Below are 27,143 nucleotides of genomic sequence, written 5' to 3' on the forward strand. Positions count from 1 at the left end.
GAAAAGATTTACAATTTTAAAAAAAATTATACTTTTTAATTTGTCAAATGAAAAGATTTACAATTTTAAAAAAAATTATAATTTTTTTTAATACTAAACTATTCCATTTGATTAATTAAAGAAATTTTAACGAATTCGATTATATTAAATGTTAATATAATTTTTCATATGTATGAAAAATATGTTTGTATCGTTTTATTCATTTCTCAATAATATCTATCTGTACAAGGTACGAGGATTGTGGTCATGTCGTTCCATAAACTAACCGAAATTACGAGGTTATACAATTTTATGAGTCTCTTTCTCAGGCTTTCATGAAAATGTACACGCATGACCGAAAAAATCTCAAAGAATCATTGTCTGGAACGTGGATCGAATTTACGATCATCGCTATCGATTGAATCGTTGAGTTTGTTGGCCAGGTTTTGTTTTTTGGGAATGAAAATTTCGAAACAATGATCATATAACAAAAAAAATTAATAAGAAACAAGAATTAATAAGAATCTAACGAGAATTCAATAGAAACATGGAATACTCATTAAAAATATTTTTTGAAAAATTTATGAGAATTGGATAGAAATTTGATGGAATAAATTTTATCAAAATGTTATAAAAATTCTAGAGAAATTTCCTAAAACTGAATAAAATTCTAAAAGAATTTTAAAAAAATTATAAGTGAATTCTACAGAAATTTATTATTAATAAAATTATAAGAATTTTGAGGGAATTCTTAGAGGGATTCAATAAAAATTATAACAGAATTCAATCAACAAGAATTTTAAGAGAATTAAACAAATTTTACAAATGAATTTTAGAAAAAATTATAAATGAATTCTATAGCAACTTTAAAAAATCTTACAAAAATTTTAGAGAATCTATACATATTATAACTTGAAGAATATTATAAATTTTTTTAGAAAATTTAATAATATATAGTTTAATAACAAGATAAATAAGAATTTTATATTAATGTAAAAAAGATAAAATCTTTATTTTCTTAAATATAATTTCAAAATTAGAAATTTATTCTTATATTTCCAAGATAATATTTATAAATTATAATAAATCAAATAATAAAACGGTTTGTTATTTTCTTGTAACATTTATTCTATTATATTCATTCGAATGAGAAATTACATTTATGTAATTTATTCACGGATAATTTAGTGAAAAAAAAAAATAACATCGTGCACATATTTTGTAGGAAACAAATAGGATGAAATATAAATATTCTTCTCTTAAAAAATAGTTCTTTTCAAAATATATCAAGTCATCTATTTTTATCAATATATTTTGTGTCTAAAATCTCAATTTCATAGCGAATCGATTTATTATACCTTTTAAAAAATATAAAAAGTATTTCATTTATTTATATATAGGATATTTAAAAAAAATTTTAAGAAATTGAAAAATATTAATTGAAATAATAAAATGACACACAATAACATAAATACATTGTATGTTATTATATATCTGCATTGATAAAAGATTTTTTTTTTAATACTTTTTATTTTATGTATCTAAAATAATATTTATTATATTCTTTAAGCTCTTCGTTGAGAAGTGAATTAAAAAAATATTATAATGCATTACCTATTAATTAAAATAAAATAATTGAATAATTGAATAAAATAACATTCTAAATAATAAATTAATTTTATTATATATATCTTTTATATTAATACATCAATTTTAATAAATATTCTTGCATATCAATTTTTGTGTTTTTTTTATTATCAAGAATTGATTTTCCAATTAATATACCACATTTAATATTTTTTGTATAGATAATTTATAATGTTATAAATGTATTATATATATATATAAATACAATTATTCTATGTCTGTATTATTTATTTTTTTTAAAACAATTTAATGTTTTATTTCATTATTCAAATTTCTATTCGAATAACAATAATTGTAACGATTCGAAACACAATAGGAAACATTCGGAGATGATAAATTTTGCATGTCATTCGAAACTATCTCGTCGCTCGTAAAAGAATTTATTTCTAAAGAAACTATTTTTAGGAACTATATCAAGTAGGAAGATGGAACTCCTCGACACTGAATGAATTGAGTCTTTTACCTTTGCTCTAGAAAAAATTATTTCTCAACTATAAACCTAAATCTCGGAAATATTTAATCTCTCTTTTTAATCTTTCTTGCTAATCTGGTCGATTCTATTTTATATGAAATCTGGCATTTATGAACTAGTTTTATATATATATATATTATATCAAATAATTTTAATTATAACATTTTAAATTATGATTTTTAATATTACACGTTGACAAAATTATAGACAGAATTAATAACTTTAGATTTAGATGATGTTTTTATAATATATATTATTATCATGCAATAAAATTATTAATTTCAAATTATTATTTCATTTTAGATTTAATTTTTAAGTATTGTCAATTTAAATTGAGAAAGTTTTTATTAAATATTTACATAATACTTTATTATATTTTATACATTCTTATATATACTGATTATTATTTTAAAAAAAATTAAAAATTATATAAATAATTTTTATATATTGAATATAATAATATTAATAATTTTTCATAAATGCATAAATATCCAATTTACAATCTAATAATTAATTATAAATAAGAAATATAATATATTTAATTATAGTAGAAATTTCATTTAAATATAGATTTTAATATAATAATTGTATATTTTCTTTTCTTAAGGAAAAAAGATCAATCTGATTATAGAAACTGTTATTAAATGCTATAGCTTAATATTTATCAACAAATAATTAATTTTTTTTAATATTTAAAAAATAAATATAAATACTTTGATTATTCTTCCTGATTAAAATAAATAAAATAATAATTTTAATGTTTATTTAAATACAAATCTTTCAAAATATATTATCACAACATACTATTAACAAAAAGTTTACAAAAGTTTTCAAAAATATGCTCATAAATTTGAGTAAAAGATTTAGAGACAAATCTATTTATTTATTTCACATAAAATGTTCAAAAATATATATATATACTATAAATTCATGTATTTGCATTTTTAAATTATTATTATTAAGAATTATTTATTATACATATTATACATTATAAGATATGTACATTATTTGTCATATTTTTTATATCAAATTTTTAAAAATACAGAAATTTACAAATGTAAGAAAAAATTTGAAAAAAATCTCTGAGAAAAAGTTGATCTATATATCTATCTATATAAAATATTTATTTATATAAGATTTATCTAAGATTTAAGATACAGTCTATATAAAGATGAAAAAAATATTTATTATTTTTATAAATTTCCTTCATCATTATTTTTGTTTTAGTTATTTTCATTCTATTATTTATTTTCGTTTTATTATTTCTTTCTATAAATACTTATATTCTATAAGTATTTTCTCTTGTGTATCCATTTAATTCGTAAAACTGTAGTTTAGAAATATTTTTCAATTTTGAATATTTCATTATAGTTTTTTTTTAAGATTTAATTTTATTAAATCTAATTAATTTTATCGAAACAAGAAATCATTCGAAGAAATTAAAAAATAATTAATTATCATTTTTTAAAAAAAGCTATTATTATTATAAAATTTCATTTATATACATGTACATTTGATAATATGTGCATGCAATCATTTATATTTGTTAATATAAACACATGATGATAGACAACTAATAATAATAAAAAAACATTATTTTTATAATTATTCCTTTCAAAATTTTATTTCAATTTTGAATATTATTTACTTTATGTTTAAAAAGTTTTTTTTTTTGAATATTTTTCTTCATTTTTTTCAACTATCTAAAAAATGAGATTATATTAATGTAAAGAAGAATACAATAAATTATATACAAAGGAAATTTAAAAAGATCGATTATAAAATCTTTTAATATAGTTTACTTAATATCTAATCGATTGTAATATCTTTTAATATAGTTATACTTATTGTTATACTTATTATATTATAAAATAAAGATAGACTTCATTCAATACTTCATTTGTTTATGAATCAAATATTGATAATAAAAAAAATTATATTTACCATAGATAAAGAACTGTCTTTTAAATTATTTAAAATATACAGATCAACTATTATTCGAATTAGAAAATTGGCATATCTATAGTATGCTATATGTTTAAAAAAAATAGAAATCAATCTAAATTAGAATTTAAAAAAAAAATTTTTTTAAAGAATGTTATATTGTAATAGCATCATTGTAATTGTGTAATAGCATCATTTATATTGATAAAATAAATTAATAAAATAAATCAATATTATAATTTTACTATATAATAATTAAAAATACTTGAAAAAATAATAATTAATAAAATAATATTTAATATTTTCTTTTATTATATTATTCCCTTCAATACAATTAATTTATAAAAGGAACAAAATATATTTTTTTATAAAAACATAACAAAAAATAGATAAAAGAAGATTATTAATAGTATGTAAACTTATAGCTAGATAGTTTTCAATGTTATCAAAAAAATAGAATGATCTTTTTTTTATATTTTCTTCGAAACAGAAATGTTTTTTTTATGTTTCTTCACTTTTTTTTTGGATATTCCTCTATATATTCATTAAAAGCTTAAGCTATTTTTAATTATTTCTTTATTAAGTATTATTATTCAGAATGTAAAATATATATAAAATAATTCTCGAGCGATTAAAATTATAATTATAGCTATATGAGTCTGGATAAATACTAACAATAATGATAATGATTTTTACAGATGATTTTTCTTTCAATTCGAAATAGATTGCAGTTGAGATATTTCAAGTCTGTCATAATTTATTTTGTCATAGACGCAGATGGAATTCTATATATAGAATGGTAGCAATATTTTTTTTCTTAATGACAGAAAATATTGTTTTTTCGATTTTCCAGATTGATTTCTTATTTTTACTAACATAAAGTCTAAAAAATTGGGAAAAAATGAAATAATTAAAATTAAAAAAATCATTATTATTTAATTCTATTAGAAATTTATGATGAAATTTATATCACGATATTATAATTAAATATTATAATTAAATATCACATTTGTATAAAACATATTTTTATTCAGATATTTAAAAGCAAGTATATATTATCAATATATTAATAATAGAAATACATGTTATTAATAATACATAATAGGAACATAATAATAGATATTTTAATAAATATTAATAAAATGCAATAATAAATATTCATACTTAAAATAAAAATTTCAGATAAAATGTTATTTTTATTTTAGATTTACTCCTTATTTTAGATTATATCTTGAATAAATAATAAAAATTTGCTACAATATTATTATTATATATAAATCTGAGGATATATTCTGAAACGTATATGCACATACAGCTTGAGTTTTTTTATTTATCTCAATTAATATAATATAATATAATATAATATAATATAATATAATATAATATAATATAATATAATATAATATAATATTATTATCTTACATAAATGTAGATGTGATTTAATGAGATGATGATCGCTCGAATATTGTTGAATATATAACCTTTTAACAAAAATGCGTAAACATAATAAAATAATAATTTAATCAAATTTATTAATAAAAAATGAATTATTAGAGCTTTAAGTTTAAATTAAAGAATGAATAAAATTTTGTGAATTAGAGACAGTTTAGTCTCTTTCAAGTTTGTTTATGAACTTTTATGAAAGCTTCGATACAGGATTTAAAAATAAAATTATATATAAAAAAATAAATATATTCAAAATATATTTTATTAGGTAAATGAATTATAAAACAAAATTGAAAATAATAATAATTATAATAATAAAATATTAATAATAAAACAAGAACAACATTTTAACTTTAACGTTAAGAAATTACATAAGAAATTAATGTTATAAATGACAAATTTAATTAATTTCAATACAAAATTTTTTTAAAATATTTAAAAAAATATAAATAGATAAATATAAATAGCTAATATATATATATATATATATATATATATATATATATATATATATATATATATATATTATAACAATTATAAAAAAAAAATAATTTTAAAAAATTATAATAAAATCTCAAAAATATATTTGGATAATTTTAATATTTGATTTCTGAATTTTTATTTTTTTATTAAATCTAGAAAAAACATATCGAATTTGATTTTGATACAATGTATAAATTTTATAAACTTTATTTAACTTTTAAACAATTTAAAATTTTTTTGTGAATTTAAAATAAATAAATAAAAAAACAATGAAATAAAATAAGAATAATAAAAAATAAAACAAAATAAATAAATGAACTAATTTCTAATTTCGAGAAGTTTGAGTTTTTTTATTTCATATATCTTAATTAATATTTTATGGATTTCATACACATATGTTTCGCCAATATATATCAAAAAGTGCAATTTTACACAATTTCACAATTCGAGAGATTTTAAAATGAACTGTTCGAAATTGTATTTAAACTATATTGCTGCGAATTTGATCATTCGTTAATTAATATTCGTAAGCATATAAGTTCTTCTTTTATCCAACTTTATTTATCTTCTATCTATCAATGACTAACTTCTATTCTCACAATTAGTTTTCGTTACATTAAGTTACAGTTTAATGGAAAAAAAAATTATTTTTTTTGGATCAATTGAGAGACAATAAATTTTCGATAAAAAGATTCTAAATTATACATTTTAATGGATAAATTTTAATTAGTTTGTAATTAATTATTTTTATGAATTCAAAAAGAAATGTTCAGAATTTTTTACAATATTAAATTATATGGAAATTTGCTTGATGATATCAAAATAAGATGATATAATTAAATGATATGCGCAATATTAATTTTAAGAAAAGAATATGTTACAGATATTTTTAATTAATGAAAAAACATATTGCTAATGAAAAAAGAATAATCATCCTATATCATATAAACAGTCATTATATTAAATTAGTAGACTTCAATAATCGAATCGCATTTCAATTGATAGCAAAGAAAAAATATATAATAAATTTTGTTTTCAATATAATAATATATAACAATAGGATCTATCTCTAAAGCAATAAATAGTACATTTTAAAGAATTTAAATTTATATTCTCTGAATATTTTTTAATTTCAATTTTTTTTATTTCTGTAAAAAGCTATTGTGAAAATATTATAATATAAATAGATATATATTCATTGGATTAAATTAAATTATAAATCTACTTGCAATCTGCCGTAAATAATCAATATATTATAAATAATTCCAATACAAAGATTTAAATTGTATATACTCTATACTTTATATTTATATAATATATTTTTACTCACTTGACTTTTAAAATGAATGGAATGTATATTATTAAGATACTAATAACAGAAATTATAGTTCTACATATAAAATATTATTCTCATTTTAAATTATTCACATATTTTTTTCAAAAATTTTTTTTACTCTCATTCTTGAAATGAAGTATAAATTATTAAAATATTATATAATAAAAATTATAGATTTGCATATGCATAAAATGTCATTCCAAAATTTACTTATATTGCTTAAATAGCTATAAAGAAGCTATAAAGAAAATTGTACGATGTTATAATAACACTATATCTATAAAATCACCATCTATAATATCTTTATAATATTTCTACTCACCTAACATTCGAATGACATTTCTTTGCGCAGCGCTTTTTCTTCTTCCGCTATCCCAGTGATTCGTACCACCCGATAAATGATTCCTGTTCACAGTAGCTGTCAACATTCTCGATCGTCTCAGTTTAATCGCGATCAATATATAAAGAACGATGATAATTGTCATAGGTAAGACGAAAAATAACATAGTGGATATCTCGAATGCATGCTCGATCAGTGTCCATTTCATCGAGCATCGAGCTGTATCCAGAATTACCGATCCATTTTTATTTTCATAAACGACTCCGAATTGAATCGCTTGTGGCACGGCCAGGCATAGTGCCAATAGCCAAATCACTATAACGAACTTCACTGCACGAGACAACTTTGACATAGTGTGCGAGATAAAAGGATGACAGATCGCGATATATCTGAAAAAGATAACACACATAGTTAGTATATTTTTTCATCAAGTTTTTTTTTTTTTTCATTTGTAGCAGATTTTAAAAGACTCGATTATGATCGAAACGCATTAACCGAACCGAAAAATTGAGATTAATATGAGATGATGGATTTCTTGTACTGTGAACATGTTTATATGTTTTGATATATTTGTTACAATTTGTCATAGTGATTTTCGTATAAGATCAACCAGAAAATATAATAGTTATAACAAAACGAAAAGAATTGTAATAATTATTTTTTCGACTATATTTTGGGTTTATATATTTTACAAATAACGATTACATTTTTTGATTGATATTTTTTTTTTGATGCTAATAATCATTATAGATATAAGCAATAAATATATATTAATTGCTTATTATTAATATTGTTCTGATCGGGTAAAATATAAATTAAAAAATCGAAAATTTAGTTGATTGAATGTAATTGAAATAGTTTTTTATCAATTATTGATAATCGAAATAAAATTAATGCATATTGATAAATAATGCATAGAAAAAATTTTTTAGTTATAATCGTTATTTGTTATTGTAAAAATATTCATTATCAATTAATATCATGTGGCTTATAATAGTAATAAATTTTTTTTAATATTTTAATATTTATTTCATAAATATTATTCTCCATTTAAATGACTTACAAGTTTTTGTTAATGATTTATTTTCTTAAAGAATGTTTTGGGATTTATTTATAGATGTACAATCACAATTTTTAAATAATTGTCATTTATGATATAAATATTTTTTATATATTATAAAATTTATATATTTTTATGAAAATAGCTAGAGAAATGTAGAAAAAATTTTAAATATTTTTGTATAATTTTACATATTTGTATAACATTTTTTTATAGAACAAAATATATATATATATCATAGAAAACAAAGAATAGAAACTCTATCGGAATACAACTACACATAGTTAAAACAAACAAAGCACAACCAACAAATTTACAATCAAATATAATCAATCGAATATAATATTCACATATAAAAAATGTAAAATATTTAATCAGCATTTCAATTTAAAAATCATTACAATACAAATAATAATATGATAAAACATACAGCATAAGTACTGTGAAAAAATAAGAAAATATATATCATTAGATAATAGAAACATATTATATTATAATATAAAAATATATATATAGAATATAGAAATATTAACGTACAATGTAACACAAATATTTTTTATAAAACTTGAGAATATCAACCAATCACAATCTCATCAATTTAATACTTCTTAAAAAACGGAAGAGATAAATAATATAAAAATACTAATATTAATATTAATAATAATAATAACTATTATTATTATACTATTTACTACTACTATTACTACCAATAAATTATTGTATGATAAAGATAAATGAAAAATGTTTTAAAAAATTTAAACAAACAGATATTATAATTGAGATACTTGTGATATAAAAAAATAAAACTAAATAAATATTATTTATAATTTATTATTATTATTTTTATTATTAAAATTCTAAGAAACAATATAAAACTTTACTTGTCTTCTTTATGGATTAAAGAGAACTGTTCAAAATAAGTCGAGAGAGTTCTTAAATATTCGCAGATTTTTATTTAGATTTAAGAAATAAAATATTATTATGAGTAAAATGTTTGTAAAAAAAATTTAGAATATCGCTTTATAATAATATCTTTTTTTTACAAAATCTTAAGAGGAATCGCGCTTAAAAAGACAACAAAATAAATTAAGAATTTTTTAAAAATGATAATTTTTCAAAAGTGAAAAATATTCTTTTTACAATATTCTTATAACATTTCTAAAAATCTCAAAAAAAACACAAAAAATTTCTATTCTTATCATATTTCAATTCTCATTTTCATTCACTATTCTTACATTATTTCATTTTATAATAAAATTTGTACTTAAAGTATTTTAATATTGAAATATTATAAAATTTATTTTTATAAAAATATATAGCGAATGTGCATTTCTATAAAAATTATTCATTACAAGAAAACAATCTTTTCATTTAGAAACAATTCAATTTATTTTAAGAAAAACATTATTAGTAAAATTAAAATTGTTTCTTAGAGAAATAATATTATATATTTATATTTATTCACATTAATATTTAAACAGAACACAATCTTTGTATTTATAATTTTGTATATAGAATTTATTTAATTAAATATCTTATTACTTTTTTTATAAAATTACTAAAGATTTATTATATTTTAAAAATATATATGTATAATTTTTTAGCAACTATAATTAATGTTTAAATATACATAAATTATAATTGTTATTATAATTATAATTGTTATTATAATTGTTGTTATATAATTTTTGAATTATATCATAATAATATTTGTTTATATTCTGGAATTTAAAAATTTATCGTAATTAAAGTTTATTATCACTAAGAAATCTGTTATGAATTTTTAAAAGTGGCCAATACTTTCAAAGATAAAACTTTCATAAGATAAAAAACAAGATTCACTTTATATTGATACAAACCAATATAGATAATACTGTAGTTATAATTATTATTAATTAAAAAAAATTTTTTAAAAATTAAAAATTAAAATTAATAATTAGTCATAAAAAAACGTTGTTATATTTTATATAAAAAAAATTCATAAATTTGATAGTAATGAAAAAATTTCTCTATCGTCTAAACTTCAATTGTCTAACTGAAAAAGTCATTGATGATAATAATATATTCAAATGAAAAATGATAAATATTTTCAAATTCAAAAAATATTTGTTATAAATCTCAAATTATTTTACAATAATTTACATTGTACTCAACTATTCATTACGAGAGTTTACATAGAGAAATGAAAATCGAAATTTTTTGCCTAGAAGTAAGAAAAAAGAAAAGAAGAAACTTGAAAGATTCGGAGGCAGTTAATTTGCGACAAGTGGAAAGGATTACTTCTGACAGTTCTGGGAATTTCCGTGTGATAAAATAACCTTAAGTTTAATGCTTTTAGTCCAAAACGCTTTAGTCTATTGTAGTTACCAGAAAGTTAAAAGCAGAGTTATATGTAAAATATTGAGAGATCAATTTACATTTAATAATATTTACTGAAAATTTTCAAAAAAGAAATTTTATTTTCTGTTCTCTTTTTAACAAGAATAATTTTAGAAAGGAAAAATAAAAGCATTAATTCTAAATTATATCTTATTTTTTTCATTAAAATTGTAATCATTATTTTTTTACTCTGCACTATTTTACTATTTTTAAATGAAAAATAATTCACTTATAAAATAATATTTTTTTTATATTAATATTTATATATTTTTTTTATAATAACTTTTTTTAAATATTAGATAGTAAACTCTTTTTATTAACTTAAAACTTCACATATAAATAATACAAAAAAGTAATATATTTAATAATATAATCGCTGTCATTTTTATTTTCGCTGTAATTTTCTTTTATTATTCAATTAGTTTAATTTAAATTAATTTAAAATTAAATTAATTAAAAAACTCATACTATAATTATGGAAATTGAACGGTTTAAAATATAAATAAATTTTTCTCTAATAATTTTAAAAATATTTTTGTACATTAAAATAATATAAATTATTTAAATTATTAAATAAATATAAATAATAAATGTGTTATTAAATTAAAGTTAATTGCTGTTGAAATTTTTATTTTCTTTTTTTTTTATTATTTTTTAAATTAAAGATTAATTATTTTCGAAGGATTTTGAAATGTAATTAAAAGAAATTTTGGAAATAACTTAAGATTTAATTACATAAGATTACATAAGATTACAAGATGGTGGAATTATAAGATCATATTCTTTTCATATCTTAAGCATAAAAACTTTTTATATTTTTTTATAAAGCTAAAATTAGAAAAATACCGTAAATATTGCGTAAAATGTAATCAAGTGATTAAAATAACTAAAAATTCCTCTTTCATCAAACCGAACATTCGATTTCAATTTTTTCGAATGTATTTCGAAGTGAATGAATTCTTAAACAAAACTGGCTCAATCAATCACCCGTTTCGAAGAGTTAGTAAACGGAAGAATGTCTACAATCAGTTCAAATATCTTTTTAACTCTTTCAATATATATATATATATATTATTATTAGAAATGAAAGATTTGAAACATGAAATTTTTTTATATTTAATAATAATGAAGCATTGTCACTAATAAGCTAGATAGAAATATAATTTACTGTGTATATATATATAATATAGTATATATTCTAGTATAGTATAGTTTATTCAACGAAGTAAAACAATATAAATGTTTACAAGTTATTGGCTGTTAATCGAATGTTCCTTGTCGATTGTCAGAAGTAAATTATCGTTATTAATATAGTTTCTAAATATAATCAATTTTTAAAATACTCTTTAAAAATGAACAACTTTAAAATTGATTTGAATTTTTTTTAAGATGATTGAAAGATTAGTTTACTAGATAGTATATAAAAAAATTTAAAAAAATTTATAAAATTATCAAAATACATGATACATTTTCTTATACATTATTGCAATTTTACATTATTTAATTTTTCTAATATTTTGAAAAAAATTCAAATTAAAATTTAATTCAATTTTAAAAATTAAAATGGATATTTTTTAAAAGCCACTATATATGTAATATTACCGTAGTTTTAGCTAGTATAAAGCATAAAGCATAATAAAGCATTATAAAAAATAATAAGCTTAAAGCACTAAGTGAGAATACCTATCAAAATATGCATCGTAATCATTTTATGGACATCTGAAATCTGTGGGATTGTATGTACGCATAATACATAAGTATTCGTGCATCCATTACGTGTATTCTTTATATCTATTTATCTCATTAGATAGATTACAGTCAATTGAATGTTAAAAAAAAAACATAAAAAGATCTAATTAAGATGTCAAGAAAAAATTTATAAAAGTATATATAAATGTATATGTCTACACAGTAATTATATTATAAGCAATTTAATTGTGTATTTTCTATCAGATATGTATATATTTATTAAATTCTCCATAAATTATACATAAAAATTACAAGAATCTGAGAATAAATTAATACATTTACTATTATGTATCATATACATATTATAATACTTTATAATTTTATTTTATTTTTAATTTTATTTTTAATTATGTATATATATATATATATATATATATATATATATATATATATATACATAATTTTATTTTATTTTTAATTTTATTTTTAATTATGTATATATATATATATATATATATATATATATACATAATTATATATAAAAATAAATATATATATGGAATTTTTTTTATATTTTTATATAATATAAAGAATGATAAACTGTTTATTTTTTCAAAAATGATGGAGTTATTGACATGTATTTTTTATATTTTTTCATATTATGTAAACTTATTATAATAAAAATATGGATAAGTCTACATTTTTTCCCGAAAATCTTGAACTTTAATCATATTTTAAAATAAAACAACTAATTCTAAATTTAAATTTAAAACATTTCTCTAAACAGATTTCACATTTTAACTTTTCAGTTGATTAATTCATGCTAAACATAAAAATTCATTTTACTATATTCTTCTTGTTAAAAATGTTCTATCTAAAATTTTCTATTGATTGTTTCAAAATATTTTTTTCGAGAGAATTTTCGAGAGAATATTCCAGAGATTTAAAATTTTATCATTTTTCTTGTACCATTTTTTTTAAATAAATCTGATTTTTTTAAATCTTTATATAACTTATGAGTTTTTAACTTATTTAAAAGATAAAAAATATTAAATAAAATATTGTAATGTATCTTGGAAAATAAAAGAAGAATAATAAATAAAATATTTTAAATAAAAAAAATAATATATCTAAAAAATTCAAGGAATCAATTTATTTTTTCAAATAACTTCAATTTTGATTCTAATTTTGAATTTAACAGATACATTTTAAAACTATGTATAAAATTCAAAAATCTATTTATTTTCTTAAATAAGATGATTCTAATTAAATTTAAATCTGAAAAATTCATTTTAAAATTTAACAAAAAGTCAAAAATTGATTTATTTTATCACATAAATAACTAAAACATTTATCACCTTTATTGATTCGAATTAAATTTAAAATTAAAGAATTTATTTTAATTCTTTCAACACGACATTATATTTTTTATATAAATGATTAATTTTTATTTTTCATTATTATGGTGTGAATTGGAATGTTATATAAATGTTTTTTTCTTTTTTTGTCACAATTGAAATAATTTATATTCCAATGTTTTTCATTTTTATTTCAAAAATGATGTTATGATAAACTTTTTATTTTAATCAAATAATTAATTAAATATTTATATTTTATGAATATGAATGAAAATTATATTGTAATAAACAAAGAAATAAACATAGAAAATATTGTATATTAAATATCATATTATATATTGTTTTATTTATAAATAATATAATGTGATAAAACAATATTAATATAAATTAATATATTATATAAATTATAACAATTTTTGTTCACGAGAATATTGTTGTGTTAATCTAATGTAAATAGCTTATGAGAAATATTACTAATGTCACTAATAATGTATTCATATGTAATCATTACTTTATCTTATCGACATATAATATAATTTAATAAAAATCATAAATAGAAGTATTTATAGAATCTATGATAAAAATTAAATTTAAAAATAATTTTCAAAAATATATGAAATACAAATATACTCAATAATGTTAATCGTGAAGATATAAATATATTTACTCGTGTTGAAAGAATTAAAATTGGATCTAAAAAGATTCAAAAAATTAATTTACTTTATTAAATAGATCCAACTCTCGAAAATTTTTTACGCACCTCTCGACAGTGAAAGCGGTAATAGTGAGGACGGTGGCATTAGCGGACGTCTCAGCAGCGAAGCTTTGAATAATGCAAAATGCTTCGCCAAACACATACGGGAAATGTGACCAGATGTAGTATATCTCCGGCGGCAGACCAGATATCAGCAGCAGTAAATCAGACACGGCCAGGCTGAACAGATAATAGTTGGTTGCTGTGTGCATCGATTTGTTACGCGCGATCACTACACATGTGGAAACGTTACCGACTAAACCGGTGACAAAGATCACTGCATAAATCACAGTGATTGGCAGAACGATATACAATGGATCTCTTCTGATGGATGAATCTTCTTGTTGAAGAAATTCGACTATTGGACTTGTATAATTATCCAAAATATAATCGTTAGATATCAATTGTTCCTTGTGATTTTTACTTATCTCCATCGTGATATCGATCATTGGTTCCTTCATAAACTCGTTTCTTAAAATAATTCTTTCGAATGATTCCTTCTGATGAATTAAATAATAATAATTTATATAGTTTATAAACTGATTGACTAGCGAATTAACTTTAATAAATTTCAAATTATCATTTTTGTGTATATTCACTATTATAATTTAATGGCTTGATCCAACATTTTGAAAGAAGAAGAGGAATCTTTGTATCCTTTGACGATGATTAAGTAAATTTTACACTTTGAACACTTAATGATATAGATCAGATATGTATTTGTGTATCTGTCATCGATATTATCGATGTCATTGAGTTATTGAATTGTGGTTTTCTTCTCTTGATCTCCATTAATTGATTTTATTAAATTCTTGTAAAAAAAAAAAAAAAAAAAAAAGATAGAAAAAATATGGATTGTTAGATTGTTAAAATTGAGATTCATTCACTTCGAATTTATGGGTATTGATGAATCGATCTGAGATTTTAAAAATAAATCATTCGGTTATTCACTTGAAACATGGTCGGCTACTATATTTTCAGGAACAAAACGACGAATAGAAGATACTGCTTATCTCGAAGACATATTAATAGAAAATCGTTAACATTGCAGATTGGATTTATTATAGTTCTTTAGGTCTGCAAACTGGTCAAGTCACGCGTTGAAGCGAGACCATCTTCTTAAGATATTTTCGAGCGATGGGATAGATTTTCTTGGCTTTTTCAAACAAATTTTACGAATTGAATTTTTAATTAAATAATGAAATAAATTTAAGTATTTTGAATTTCTTAATTTTTTAAAAATAATTTTTCCATGATTATTATTTTAATTTTTTTAACAAATTTTTATATTTTTTTTATTATAGTTATTGGAAGATAAATATTGTAAATATTTATTTTTTTCTGAGATTTTTCTGAGATCCAAATAATTACTAATATATTAATATATTTTCAATATTTTATAAATACAAATCTAAATGATAGATTTATTTTTATTATAAGAATTTGATTAATTCTATATTCGCGCCAATTTAAAAACAATTTAGATTCTCATGTTCAATCATATTAGAACTGAATTGCATCGGTGTATAATTGAGTTCGAATTAGATATTGTTTGTGAATCAATTCTTTAATGGCGAAAATTCTTTGAAATATTAATTGAAATTTTAATTACAATTTGTATGTTACTTTATTTTTGTATCATATCATTAATATCTTTAATTTAATTAACGCGTAACTTTATAATGTGAAACGATTTAATATCATTTAATTATAAAATAAATTGTAAACATAGTAGAAAATATTTACGAATATTTGTTTTTATATGTAAATTTTGCGTTTTTTTCTCATCCTGATAATCAATTCATTAATTACAGTATTAATTACTTGATCGTCTAATTAACTTAAACTATCTTGTTTATAAATCAATTATTTTTGACTTCTTTTTAAATTATCTAAATCGTTTTTCTTTATGATTGGAAAGTAACTCTTTATTTATGGAAACAAAATGAGTATATTTAAATAAATAAATAAATAAATGAGAAGCTTGAAATATTAAAAATTCTTTCAATAATTTAAAAATTTTTTTAATTTTTAAGAAAAAATTGTGAAATATTAAAAAATATTAAATATTGTAAAACAAAAATGGTTAAATATTAAAAGATGTGAAAAATCAAAAATCAAAAAATGATTATTGTAAAATAGATGAAACAAATTAAATTATATTAAAAATTATGAAAAGAAAATTGTAGAATATCGAATCATTCGTTAGAATATATATATATATATATATATATATATATATATATTAATATAATTTCCAGATAATCTTATAGAATAGTAACTAATTTTTTTATTATCTATGATAATCTATTAATATAATTTTGATATCAATTTACCTCATATCATTATCTCATATCAATTTGCAATAATCATTAAATTTCTCAATTTATCATGAATGATTTATCATTGCAATGATTTTACATTATATTTTTGACTGATACATATATGATCATAAAAATTTATTTATTAAGTTTTCAATTATTGAAGTATTTCAAAATAATATAATCTTCTTCTCTTGTTTCTTTTCCAGACAACAATGAATTCATCATTTTTTTCTATTATTTAGAAAAATTCTTTTTTGTTTTATTTGTATTTTTTATTTGTTTTAAATTAAAAATAATTGAAGAACTTTTAATTATTTCTAATCGAATTATTTTATGTTTTAATAGTTTTATGGATTATGGAATATATTTGATTAATTCTTTTTCGTTTTTCTTATAATTCAAATGTATTTAATTAAATATGACATTTTGAATTCATATTTTCATAGTTTCTTTTTAGACAAATCTAATACATTATATTCTGAATAATCATTTCATTTTTCATACACAGATTTTCTAAATTACTGAAAAATGATATTATATTTTAAAGATATTTTAAGTTTGAAATAATTTCTTCTTTTATTTAAATTTATTCTTTTATTATTCTTTTATTCTTTTATTAAATTTATTAATAAATTTATTTAATTAATTTATTAATTGGAATCAATAGAATATTTTTTTAAATATATAGAATAATTTAAAATATTTTTTAAAATATTATGTTATATTATATTAATTCTTCTTTTAATTGTGTATTCTGTTTATTCTTTTTTTCTTATATATTATAATATATTATATATTATATATCATAACATATTATAACAATATCATTGGAAATTCTTTTCCAAAATGATCCATCAATGCAATATTTCGAAGTTTTTCTTTCAATTTTTTCAATTTATTAAATATTGTATATTATTTATTCAGATTTCCTTTTTCCTTCAAGACGTGTTTCTTCAATTATTCTTCTTCAATTTTTCAATTATATTTAATAATTAATAAATTTATATTTAAAGTTTATATTTTAGTTATATTACTTTTCATATAAAATATTAATATTAATATTTTAAAATTCTTTAAATTTTCACTTAAAAATTTATTATTAATTTATTATTAACTAATACATCACTAATACATCATTTCAATATTTTTTCTTTTTTTCATAATAAGTGAAGAAAAGTAAAAAATTTTGCATTTTTTTCATCATTAAATTATTAAAACTTTTTTTTAAATTATATATTTCTTTGGGAATCTATTTTAAATTTATATTTTAATATTAATATCAGTTCTTTAATTCGTTATAAAAATATTTATTTAATTTTATCATATATTTATTTCTTTTTTTAAAATTTTTCACTTTTTTTCCATAAAAAAAATAAAAGATTCTATTTGTTATAAATTTCTTGTTCTTTTTTGTTGTAAACCAATAAAATTCATCTTAAAAAAATCTATAAACTTCAAATTCATCGCTTCTTATTTTCCTGTTAAGTTTTTTCAATAAAAATAAACTTCTTTCCAATATCAAATTATTCATATCGCTAAATATATATCTGAATTTATATTTCAATTCAGAACGATCGAATTTCTTTCATTATAATTTTAATCCTCATCGATTAACAAATTATTCAAAATCAAATCAAATATTAAATTCAGTTATCTACAATAATTAATCACATTTTATAATTATATTCCTTTTCACGATATCATTTTAATATTATCGTAATTAATTTATCTTTTTCAATTATGAAAAAATTTGAAGATCGATCTCCGTTTTTATACTATTTTTTTCTTCAAACTTTAATCCAAATAAATTCTGTGATATATTTCCATCATATATCTTATATCTGATCACCATCATATATCTAATTTTAATTTTTTTATACTTAACATATATAAACGGCATATTTGATCTATACTACGAAAAATCAATATTTTTATGATACATTCATAGAACGTTTTTCAGAAGTTTAATTTTTCTTTTTTTCAAATTATTATTAATTATTGTCAATTGTATTCGTTTTTTATATATTTTTGTATTTTTTACATCAAACTTTGCCTGTAATGTAAATGTTTTTCACTCACATGATTCTATCGAAAACGCGATTAGTGCGCGGTTTGCTCATAACTGAACGATTAATTTGCATAGTTAAAAATGATTCTTCTAATCTTCTTTTGGAAGAGCGAATTGATTTATCCATTCAATACATTATTTCGAACGCGAAATGAATCTCCGCACGAATATGATATACGAGCATTCGATTATCTTACAAATATGAGTCTCGTGAGTAATGTAAATCGTGAGTTGTCATAATATTTCTGTTTTAGAAATAGATCACTGATATTTCGAAACGAAAGTTCTTATCAGCTTAACAGTAATTAACATTTAACATTTACACATCATTTATCGTTAATAGAATATTATTCTTCTTAATAATTGTCAGCATTGAATATAGTTTCTAGATACTTCAAGAAACTAAATAATTCGAGTTTTGATTCAATGGAAATATGAAAATGATTTGAGATTATTATAAATTAAATTATAAAAGAATTAAAACAGTTGATAGGTACTTTCTTTAGATATTTCATTAATTTATTAATATCAATTAATTAAAATGTTAATAATGTTATTAATTATGAATATAATCAATCGGCAATTGAATATTAATGGAATTCAATTCAATTCAATAATTGTTTATTAAAATATTAATTAAAAATTTTAAATAAATTATTTATCAATATTAATTAAATAGTAATAAAATAATATTCATAATCAATTACGTTAATTGAAAGTAATGAATATTAGTTGAAAATATGAATTAATTGAATATTGTAGATAATAGATTCTTGATTCTAATTAAATTTGAATAATAAAAGTTAATGACTAATTTTTTTTTAGAAATATTTTTATAAAAATAATTTTGAATTACTTAAATAGATTTTTATTTGGAATATATATATATAGTATTACATAACTTCTATATATATATTTTAATATTCATTTTTAATATTCAATCTCATTTCACAATTTTTTAAAATTTTCTTTGTTTTTAATAATTGTTTTTAATAAATTTTCTTATTTTAATATTTATTTTCTTTGCTTTATATAATTTTATTTATTAAAGTCATTTATTAATTAATCGTTTAGAATATTCATTTTAAAATATCTTCTTGTTTTTTTACAATTTTAATATTACAATCAATTTTTTTTTTTACAAGATTTTTTTACAAAATTAAAAAATATTGTGAGTATAAGAGAAAATTAGTGTAGTTAATTGTCATTATTTATAAAAAAATATTTTTAAAAAATCTATTAATAATTTAGTATTTTCCAATATTTATGAAATAAATTGATATTTTATTTTTTATGTAAATAAAATGTTTTTCACTTTTCATCATTTTAATGTATTTCTTCTCTTTTTTTTTTTGTTTTTGTTTTATATACATATGTATAAATATAAAAACATTTATATAGATATAGAAATAAGAAACAGAAATTATTCGCATTTATTCGTATACTTTTCATAATTTTATATATTTCGTTATTTATTTATTCAAGAAACAAGAGCTCTCTCAATTGCACAAAAGCAAGTTTTTTTACAAAAATGTTAAAAGCTGTTTCATAACATGAATATTATTCTTTATCCAGATGATATTTATACAAATATCAAGACAAAAATAGAATTCATTTTACCAATATAAGATACGGAATTAGAAAATCTATTTAAAAAGAAATGTAATTTTTTCCTTCGTTTATTTTACTTATTTATGAATATAATAATTTAAATAAAATATATTTTAGCATAAATATAATCTTTTATTATTATTTTTTTTTTAATTTATTTTTAAATCTAAAAAAAACTTTATATTAAAAATAAAGATATTTCATATACTAGAAGTTGAATAAAATATCTTTCATATGTTATTTATTAATTTCTAAAAATTTTAAAATATATTGAAAAAATCCGTTATGAAAATTTCATTAATAAAAATAATTTGGATTCAAGCGTTCTTTACTCGTTAGTAAGAAATGTTGTCTTAAATTGAAAAATTGTTTTTTATTCAAATTAGTAATGATACTTTTTTTTTAAGAGAATAATTTTAAGAGAATTCCGTTCACACATCTTTCAAAAAGAAAAAGAAAAAACGGAAACCATTCTCAAGATATTTTATTAAACACTCATTTATGAGACTATTAATTTTATATTAAATTTTCCAATTATTCATTGAATATTAACAACGAATATAATCATCATTAAGAAAATTTTATAAAACTTTTTTATAAAACTAATGATTTATCACTCACATTATGTTTCGTATTTTATTTTAGAATAGATATAATAGAATAGATATTAAGTAAAAAAAAAAAAAAAAAAAATAGAAGAAAATGAAATAGACTTTCATTTAATATAATTGCATTCACAAGAAATTTGTAAGATATTAAAATAACCTAAAAAAATAAAAAATAAAAATTATGAATAAAACTCTCATTCAATCTATATATACGATTTTCAATAACACTCACATAAAACATGAAAATTTCAAAGATCACTAAAATTTATCACACTTAGTTATTCACTAAAAAACTATTCACGAAAGGATTTTTTCGATTTGTCGAAGACTTTCCGTTTGCTTTTTAAACATTTATGTTTATTAGTTAACTTTGTTAATCGAGAAGTCGAGAAGGAAGAATATTGCGGAATATTTCGAAAGATAAAGTTTATCCAATGATTTTCACCAATGTTGACATGTCTCGACTATTTTCGACCGATGCTCACGAGATTCGAACGCGTTGTGAGCGTGGAGCTTTGATGCCGAGAGTTTGAAAGAAGCATCACGTCGTTAAGCAGTTCTCACAACAAAACACGCGCCACCTTCGCACCTGCGTCTTTCGTCTTCGGCTGGCTCGATATCTCTGAAACATCATGTTTTACAATGAAAGAATATACATTAGGAAATTGATCAGTTGAAAGTAAAATATATGTATAAATAGAATTGTATGTAAACAAAATATTTATTCTATTAAATAATTTCTATTTTCCAATCCAACTCCTTTTTAGATAATATATTATTTAAATATATTATATTATAATTATAATGCTATAATAAAAATAAAAATTAAAGAGATTTTTTTTAGTAATTATTAAAATAAAATTTTTATTTTATTTGCATTTGGTTTAGTGGTTTTTTTTTACAATAATAATTTTGTTTAAATAGTAATATAATATTTAGAATAGAATTTGCTACATTATTAATTATTTATTTATTTAAATAAAAATTAAATAATTATTTGATTTACAATATATTATTTAATTTTTTTTATTTATGTAAATAAAATTTAATGAATATTTATTTGGAATAAAATTAAATATATTAATGATAAAAATTTAGATTAAGTTAAATAATTTTATTTTAATAATAATGATTTAAAAAGAGATGATATATTATTGAAGTAAAAATTTAAATTTTTATTTTAATATAAATTTCTTTAAATGAAAATTGAATAATTATTTGAATAAAATTTGTATCGATATCTATTTTATTATTTTATAAATTCATCTATTCAAATAATAATACTATTATTTGGAATCTTAACGAAATATTAATATATTATTCATATCGCGAGATATGAATAATTAATATTTGAATAATTTTATTTAAGTAATAATAAGATATTTGAAAAATAAATTACTTTAACATATTTAACGTATTTTTTTGATAATTATTATCATATATATAATATATAAATATCATATATATCACATTATCATATATAAATATATTTATTATTTGATTATACCAGAAAAATATGGAAATATTTTTTTACGATACGTATTATTTTTATTCTGAAGACATAAGCTTTTGATAATATTTGACATCGATAATGTCAACTTCTACCATTCTATTTTCTACCATAATATTTATACATATAATACATCTATCAATAAAACTTAATAAATTTATTTTTGTATTTCTTCAGATCTATATATTTTGATATCTATAAAATATTGTTATAATAATAAATAATTCATGTTTGTAATATTTATTATTTTTAGTAAAAATATTTTAAATTTATTAAATTGAAATAAAAAGAAAATAGAATTTAGATGATTCGGTCAAGAAAATATGATAAATATTTAAAAAATACATTGTTTATGATTGCGTATGTGAATTTTTTTCCAAGTAAATATTTATTTAGAAATTCGTATCGATTATAAATTGCTTTATTTATTATAAAAACAAATAGAATGGAATTTGTAAATATAATTATATGATTTTAGATATTAGAATGAATTAGATATAAAATATTTATACTGTAATAATTCTATTAAAAAGAACTCAATAAATATTTTATTTTAAAATTCTCATAATTTTGATAATAGTATTTTATTTTTTTATAAAACTATTTATTTATAATATTATTTATAATATACTCTCAATATTTATTTTATAATAATTCTCTAAATTTCAATTTCTTCATTTATTTCTTTAAAATAAACTTAAATCTAAATAGATCTTAAATCTCTCTAAACATTCATAAACAAAAATAATCTAAAAATCAAAATTGAAATAACATCTGTAATTCAAAGGAAACATTCAACAAATTTCATGGAAGAACTGGAAAATTTATATTTGAAATAAGTGAAAGAGGTTGAAATAAGAAAAATTGCATTTTACCTGTTGCACTTGTCTATTATGACTTCATTTCTTCTCAACATCATATTTCGCGAATACGATAATCTATGAAACATTTTTCTCATATACTAACATTTACATACTAACATACAACACTTTGTCAACTAATGTCAAATAACTGACCTTATTGATTATTTTCATTAGATAAACTATATTTATTTCCATTATCTTCTGAATTTTTATTTTAGATTTTTTCATTTTGGATTTTTTCATTGGAAAAAAAAATCTGTATCTTTTTGCATTTGACATATAGCAGAGTTATTGCATAAATGAAGTAAATGGCGGGTGAAAATCATAACGATATAGGCAATATTTTAAAAATTTCATTTCAATTATGATTATGATTCGGAAGAATCAATGAGACGATTTTGCAATTTTTCGAATTAAATATATTATCGATCTTGATATAAAATATATGATCCTTCCAATCGAGATATAAAGATTTTTATTATGTGTAAATATTTAAATATAAGTATAAATTATATTAAGTATAAATATTAAGTATATATAATAAATATTAAGTATAAATATTATACATACATAATATATTTACATGTACATAAATCAATCAAAAAATTAATTATGTCTTCATAATTTTTTTCTAAAGAAATATGTATTTATACTTTTTATTAAATATTTAATTAAATGTTACATAAATGCAACATTATGATGTGAAATAAATATTAACTTAATTGCATTAAATCACATATTATATATGATATATTATATAGAATATTATATAATATTAAATAATATTATATAATATTAAATAAAAAATAATTAAATGGATCCAAGTAATATATAAATAATATGTTTAAATATGCTATATAAAATTCTCATTTCTAACATTTCTTTAACATTTAAATATAAATAATATTCGAAAATATTCTTTCATTTAATTTTTAAATTATAGATTAATACTTATAGATTCACTATTTACACTTAAATTCGATCGAAATTAAAAAACAAAAATATTTATTTTTCATTTAATAAAAATAATTTTCTATTTCTAATTTTTTATTCTTCAAATATTGAAAATAGATTTAGTCTTTTATATAAAATTATTTTATACAAAGTTAATATATTCATGAAATATTTTTAAAAGTTAATTCTAGAAATCAAAACAAAGACAAAAATTCATATGTTAGTTGATTAAATGATAAATAATTTGTTAGTTGAGTTTATTAAATGATAAACAATTTAAGTTTGCATTAGATAAAGCGAAACAAAAAGAGAGTACGATGATAAAGTAACAGAGAAATCTCACATCTCGCTTCATTAAATAGTTTTTCTTATAATTTCTTATAATTTAATAAATAAACATTTTTATATATTAAGTTTTATATTTAATTTACTTCCTATGATTTTTCTTTCGATTCTTTAATGTAATTTGACCCCTAAATATGATATTCTATATTTATTATAACTTTAATGTAGCACAGTAATGTTACTTAAATTATTTATTTTAAATAATATTATTTAAAATTATTTTTTTATATTTATATAAAATACTTACAAAAATATTTATTATATTTTTGAAATTTTGAAATATTTTTTAAAATGTTATACCATTCGAAAAAAAAATTTTGTTTCAAAAATAAATGTTTGCTTTAACTCGATCTATTAAAATTTTCAATGATATTATTTTTATTATAATAAATATATGCATCTAATAAAAAATAATATTTATTTTTTAATATTAAAATTAATATTGAAATAATATAGAAATAAAATTTCTAACCATTTTATTTCAATCAAAGATAATCATTATAATGAATAAATTATTATTATATGGAGAACTAATAAGTAAATATATATAAGATTTTAATTTACGACTAATATCGTCTAAAATATGTGAAACTTATTGGAAATTATGTAAGAGGAATTCAAAAGTTTAAAAGAATCATAAAAGAAGTTTTGAAAAATCTATAAATAGAGGCCAATTCATCTCTCAAGAATTTAATTACATTTTTTTATCAGGTATTTTCAAATATTATAATATTAAGTTAATAATATTAATAATAAGAATTTTTTTAAAGTTTTCTAGTACATAATATTTATCATTTCTTTTATTGGAAATATAAGAAAGGATCGAGTACTCAAGATTAAAAGTTATGCGAAAGAGAAATGGTCATTTCTGGTAGATGTGACCCAATGTGTTCTAGAAATGCTGAGCGCCTGAATGAAGTGAAAAAAATCATAAAATAAAAAAGAGAAGAGCATATGAGTGTATAGGTCGTAATATCATATGGAAAAATGTATGAAGAGATAGTTATTCAGAACGAGGTGAGAACGAATATCAAATTGTATTGTCCTATCTATATATACATATAATAATAATAAACAACAACAATAATAATAATAATAAAAAATATATATTTTATTTTTTTATTTATATGAATTTTTATATATTTACTTTTGTGAAGTTTTCTTATGGAAATTCTATTTTCTTATTATAGAGATAATTAAAAATAAAATTTTTTTCATTAATAATAAAAATAATAATAATAATTAATAAAAATTGTACATATATATATTTCTTTCAAAAGAGCTTATAATTGATTCTTTTCAGAATTCCATAAAATATAAATATAATATAAATCAAAATTATTTGAATGAAAGTAAAAGGATTGAATTTCATTTTTTCATATTATATTTTTTCTTCCACTATTATATTCTATATTATGAAATTTTATAATTATGCTAAAATCTGTTTGAAATTATAGTAAATAAATAAATAAAATGATAATAAAATGACAATGTGAACAAAAGCATTTATCGATTTACATATGTTAAAATTAAAAAAAGGTATTTTATTAATTTATATTTCAAAATGAATTGTCATTAATAATAAACTGTCATTAAAAATGTCATTAAAAATAAATTTCATATTTTCATAAAACATTCTATATTAGATAAAATGAAATTGAAATTGAAGGGGACTTTTCTTTTCATTCTTTTCATTTAATTAATAAGAACAAAATTTGAGATGTGATTTGACTTCTGAGAAAATATCGAGATCAATAACGTCAAAGATGACCTTTCTTTAAACGTACAATACTATTCGTTGAATTCTCGATCGATCATTGTCGAGCTTGAAATAAAGAAAGTAAAAAAAAATTTTTTTTTCTTATAATTTCCTCAATCTTTTAGTAAACAAGTGCATATCTCATTCTCTGAAGTCATTCTAATAAATAAGCAACTTTAAGGGTAATGATCTGTATGACGTACACGTCATATTT

The 27,143-nt window shown here is 18.2% G+C and overlaps 1 protein-coding gene across 6 annotated transcripts in view; it reads right to left on the reverse strand.

The window, feature by feature from the left end:
- The window catches only part of LOC726755 (pyrokinin-like receptor 2), a 48,403-nt gene extending 26,407 nt beyond the window's left edge, over nt 1–21,996 (reverse strand). Inside the window, exons 1-3 of one of the 6 annotated variants that reach the window (XM_026439975.1) lie at nt 21,731–21,984; nt 14,894–15,387; nt 7,630–8,036 (exon numbers count right to left, since the gene is read on the reverse strand). In XM_026439975.1, the coding sequence (XP_026295760.1) occupies nt 7,630–8,036; nt 14,894–15,387; nt 21,731–21,739 (910 nt within the window). In that variant the 5' untranslated portion in view covers nt 21,740–21,984. 6 annotated transcript variants of the gene reach the window in all.
- Nucleotides 21,997–27,143: the final 5,147 nt, after the last annotated feature.

This window comes from Apis mellifera, linkage group LG4 (genome assembly GCF_003254395.2).
Source record: "Apis mellifera strain DH4 linkage group LG4, Amel_HAv3.1, whole genome shotgun sequence".
Lineage (NCBI taxonomy): Eukaryota > Metazoa > Arthropoda > Insecta > Hymenoptera > Apidae > Apis > Apis mellifera.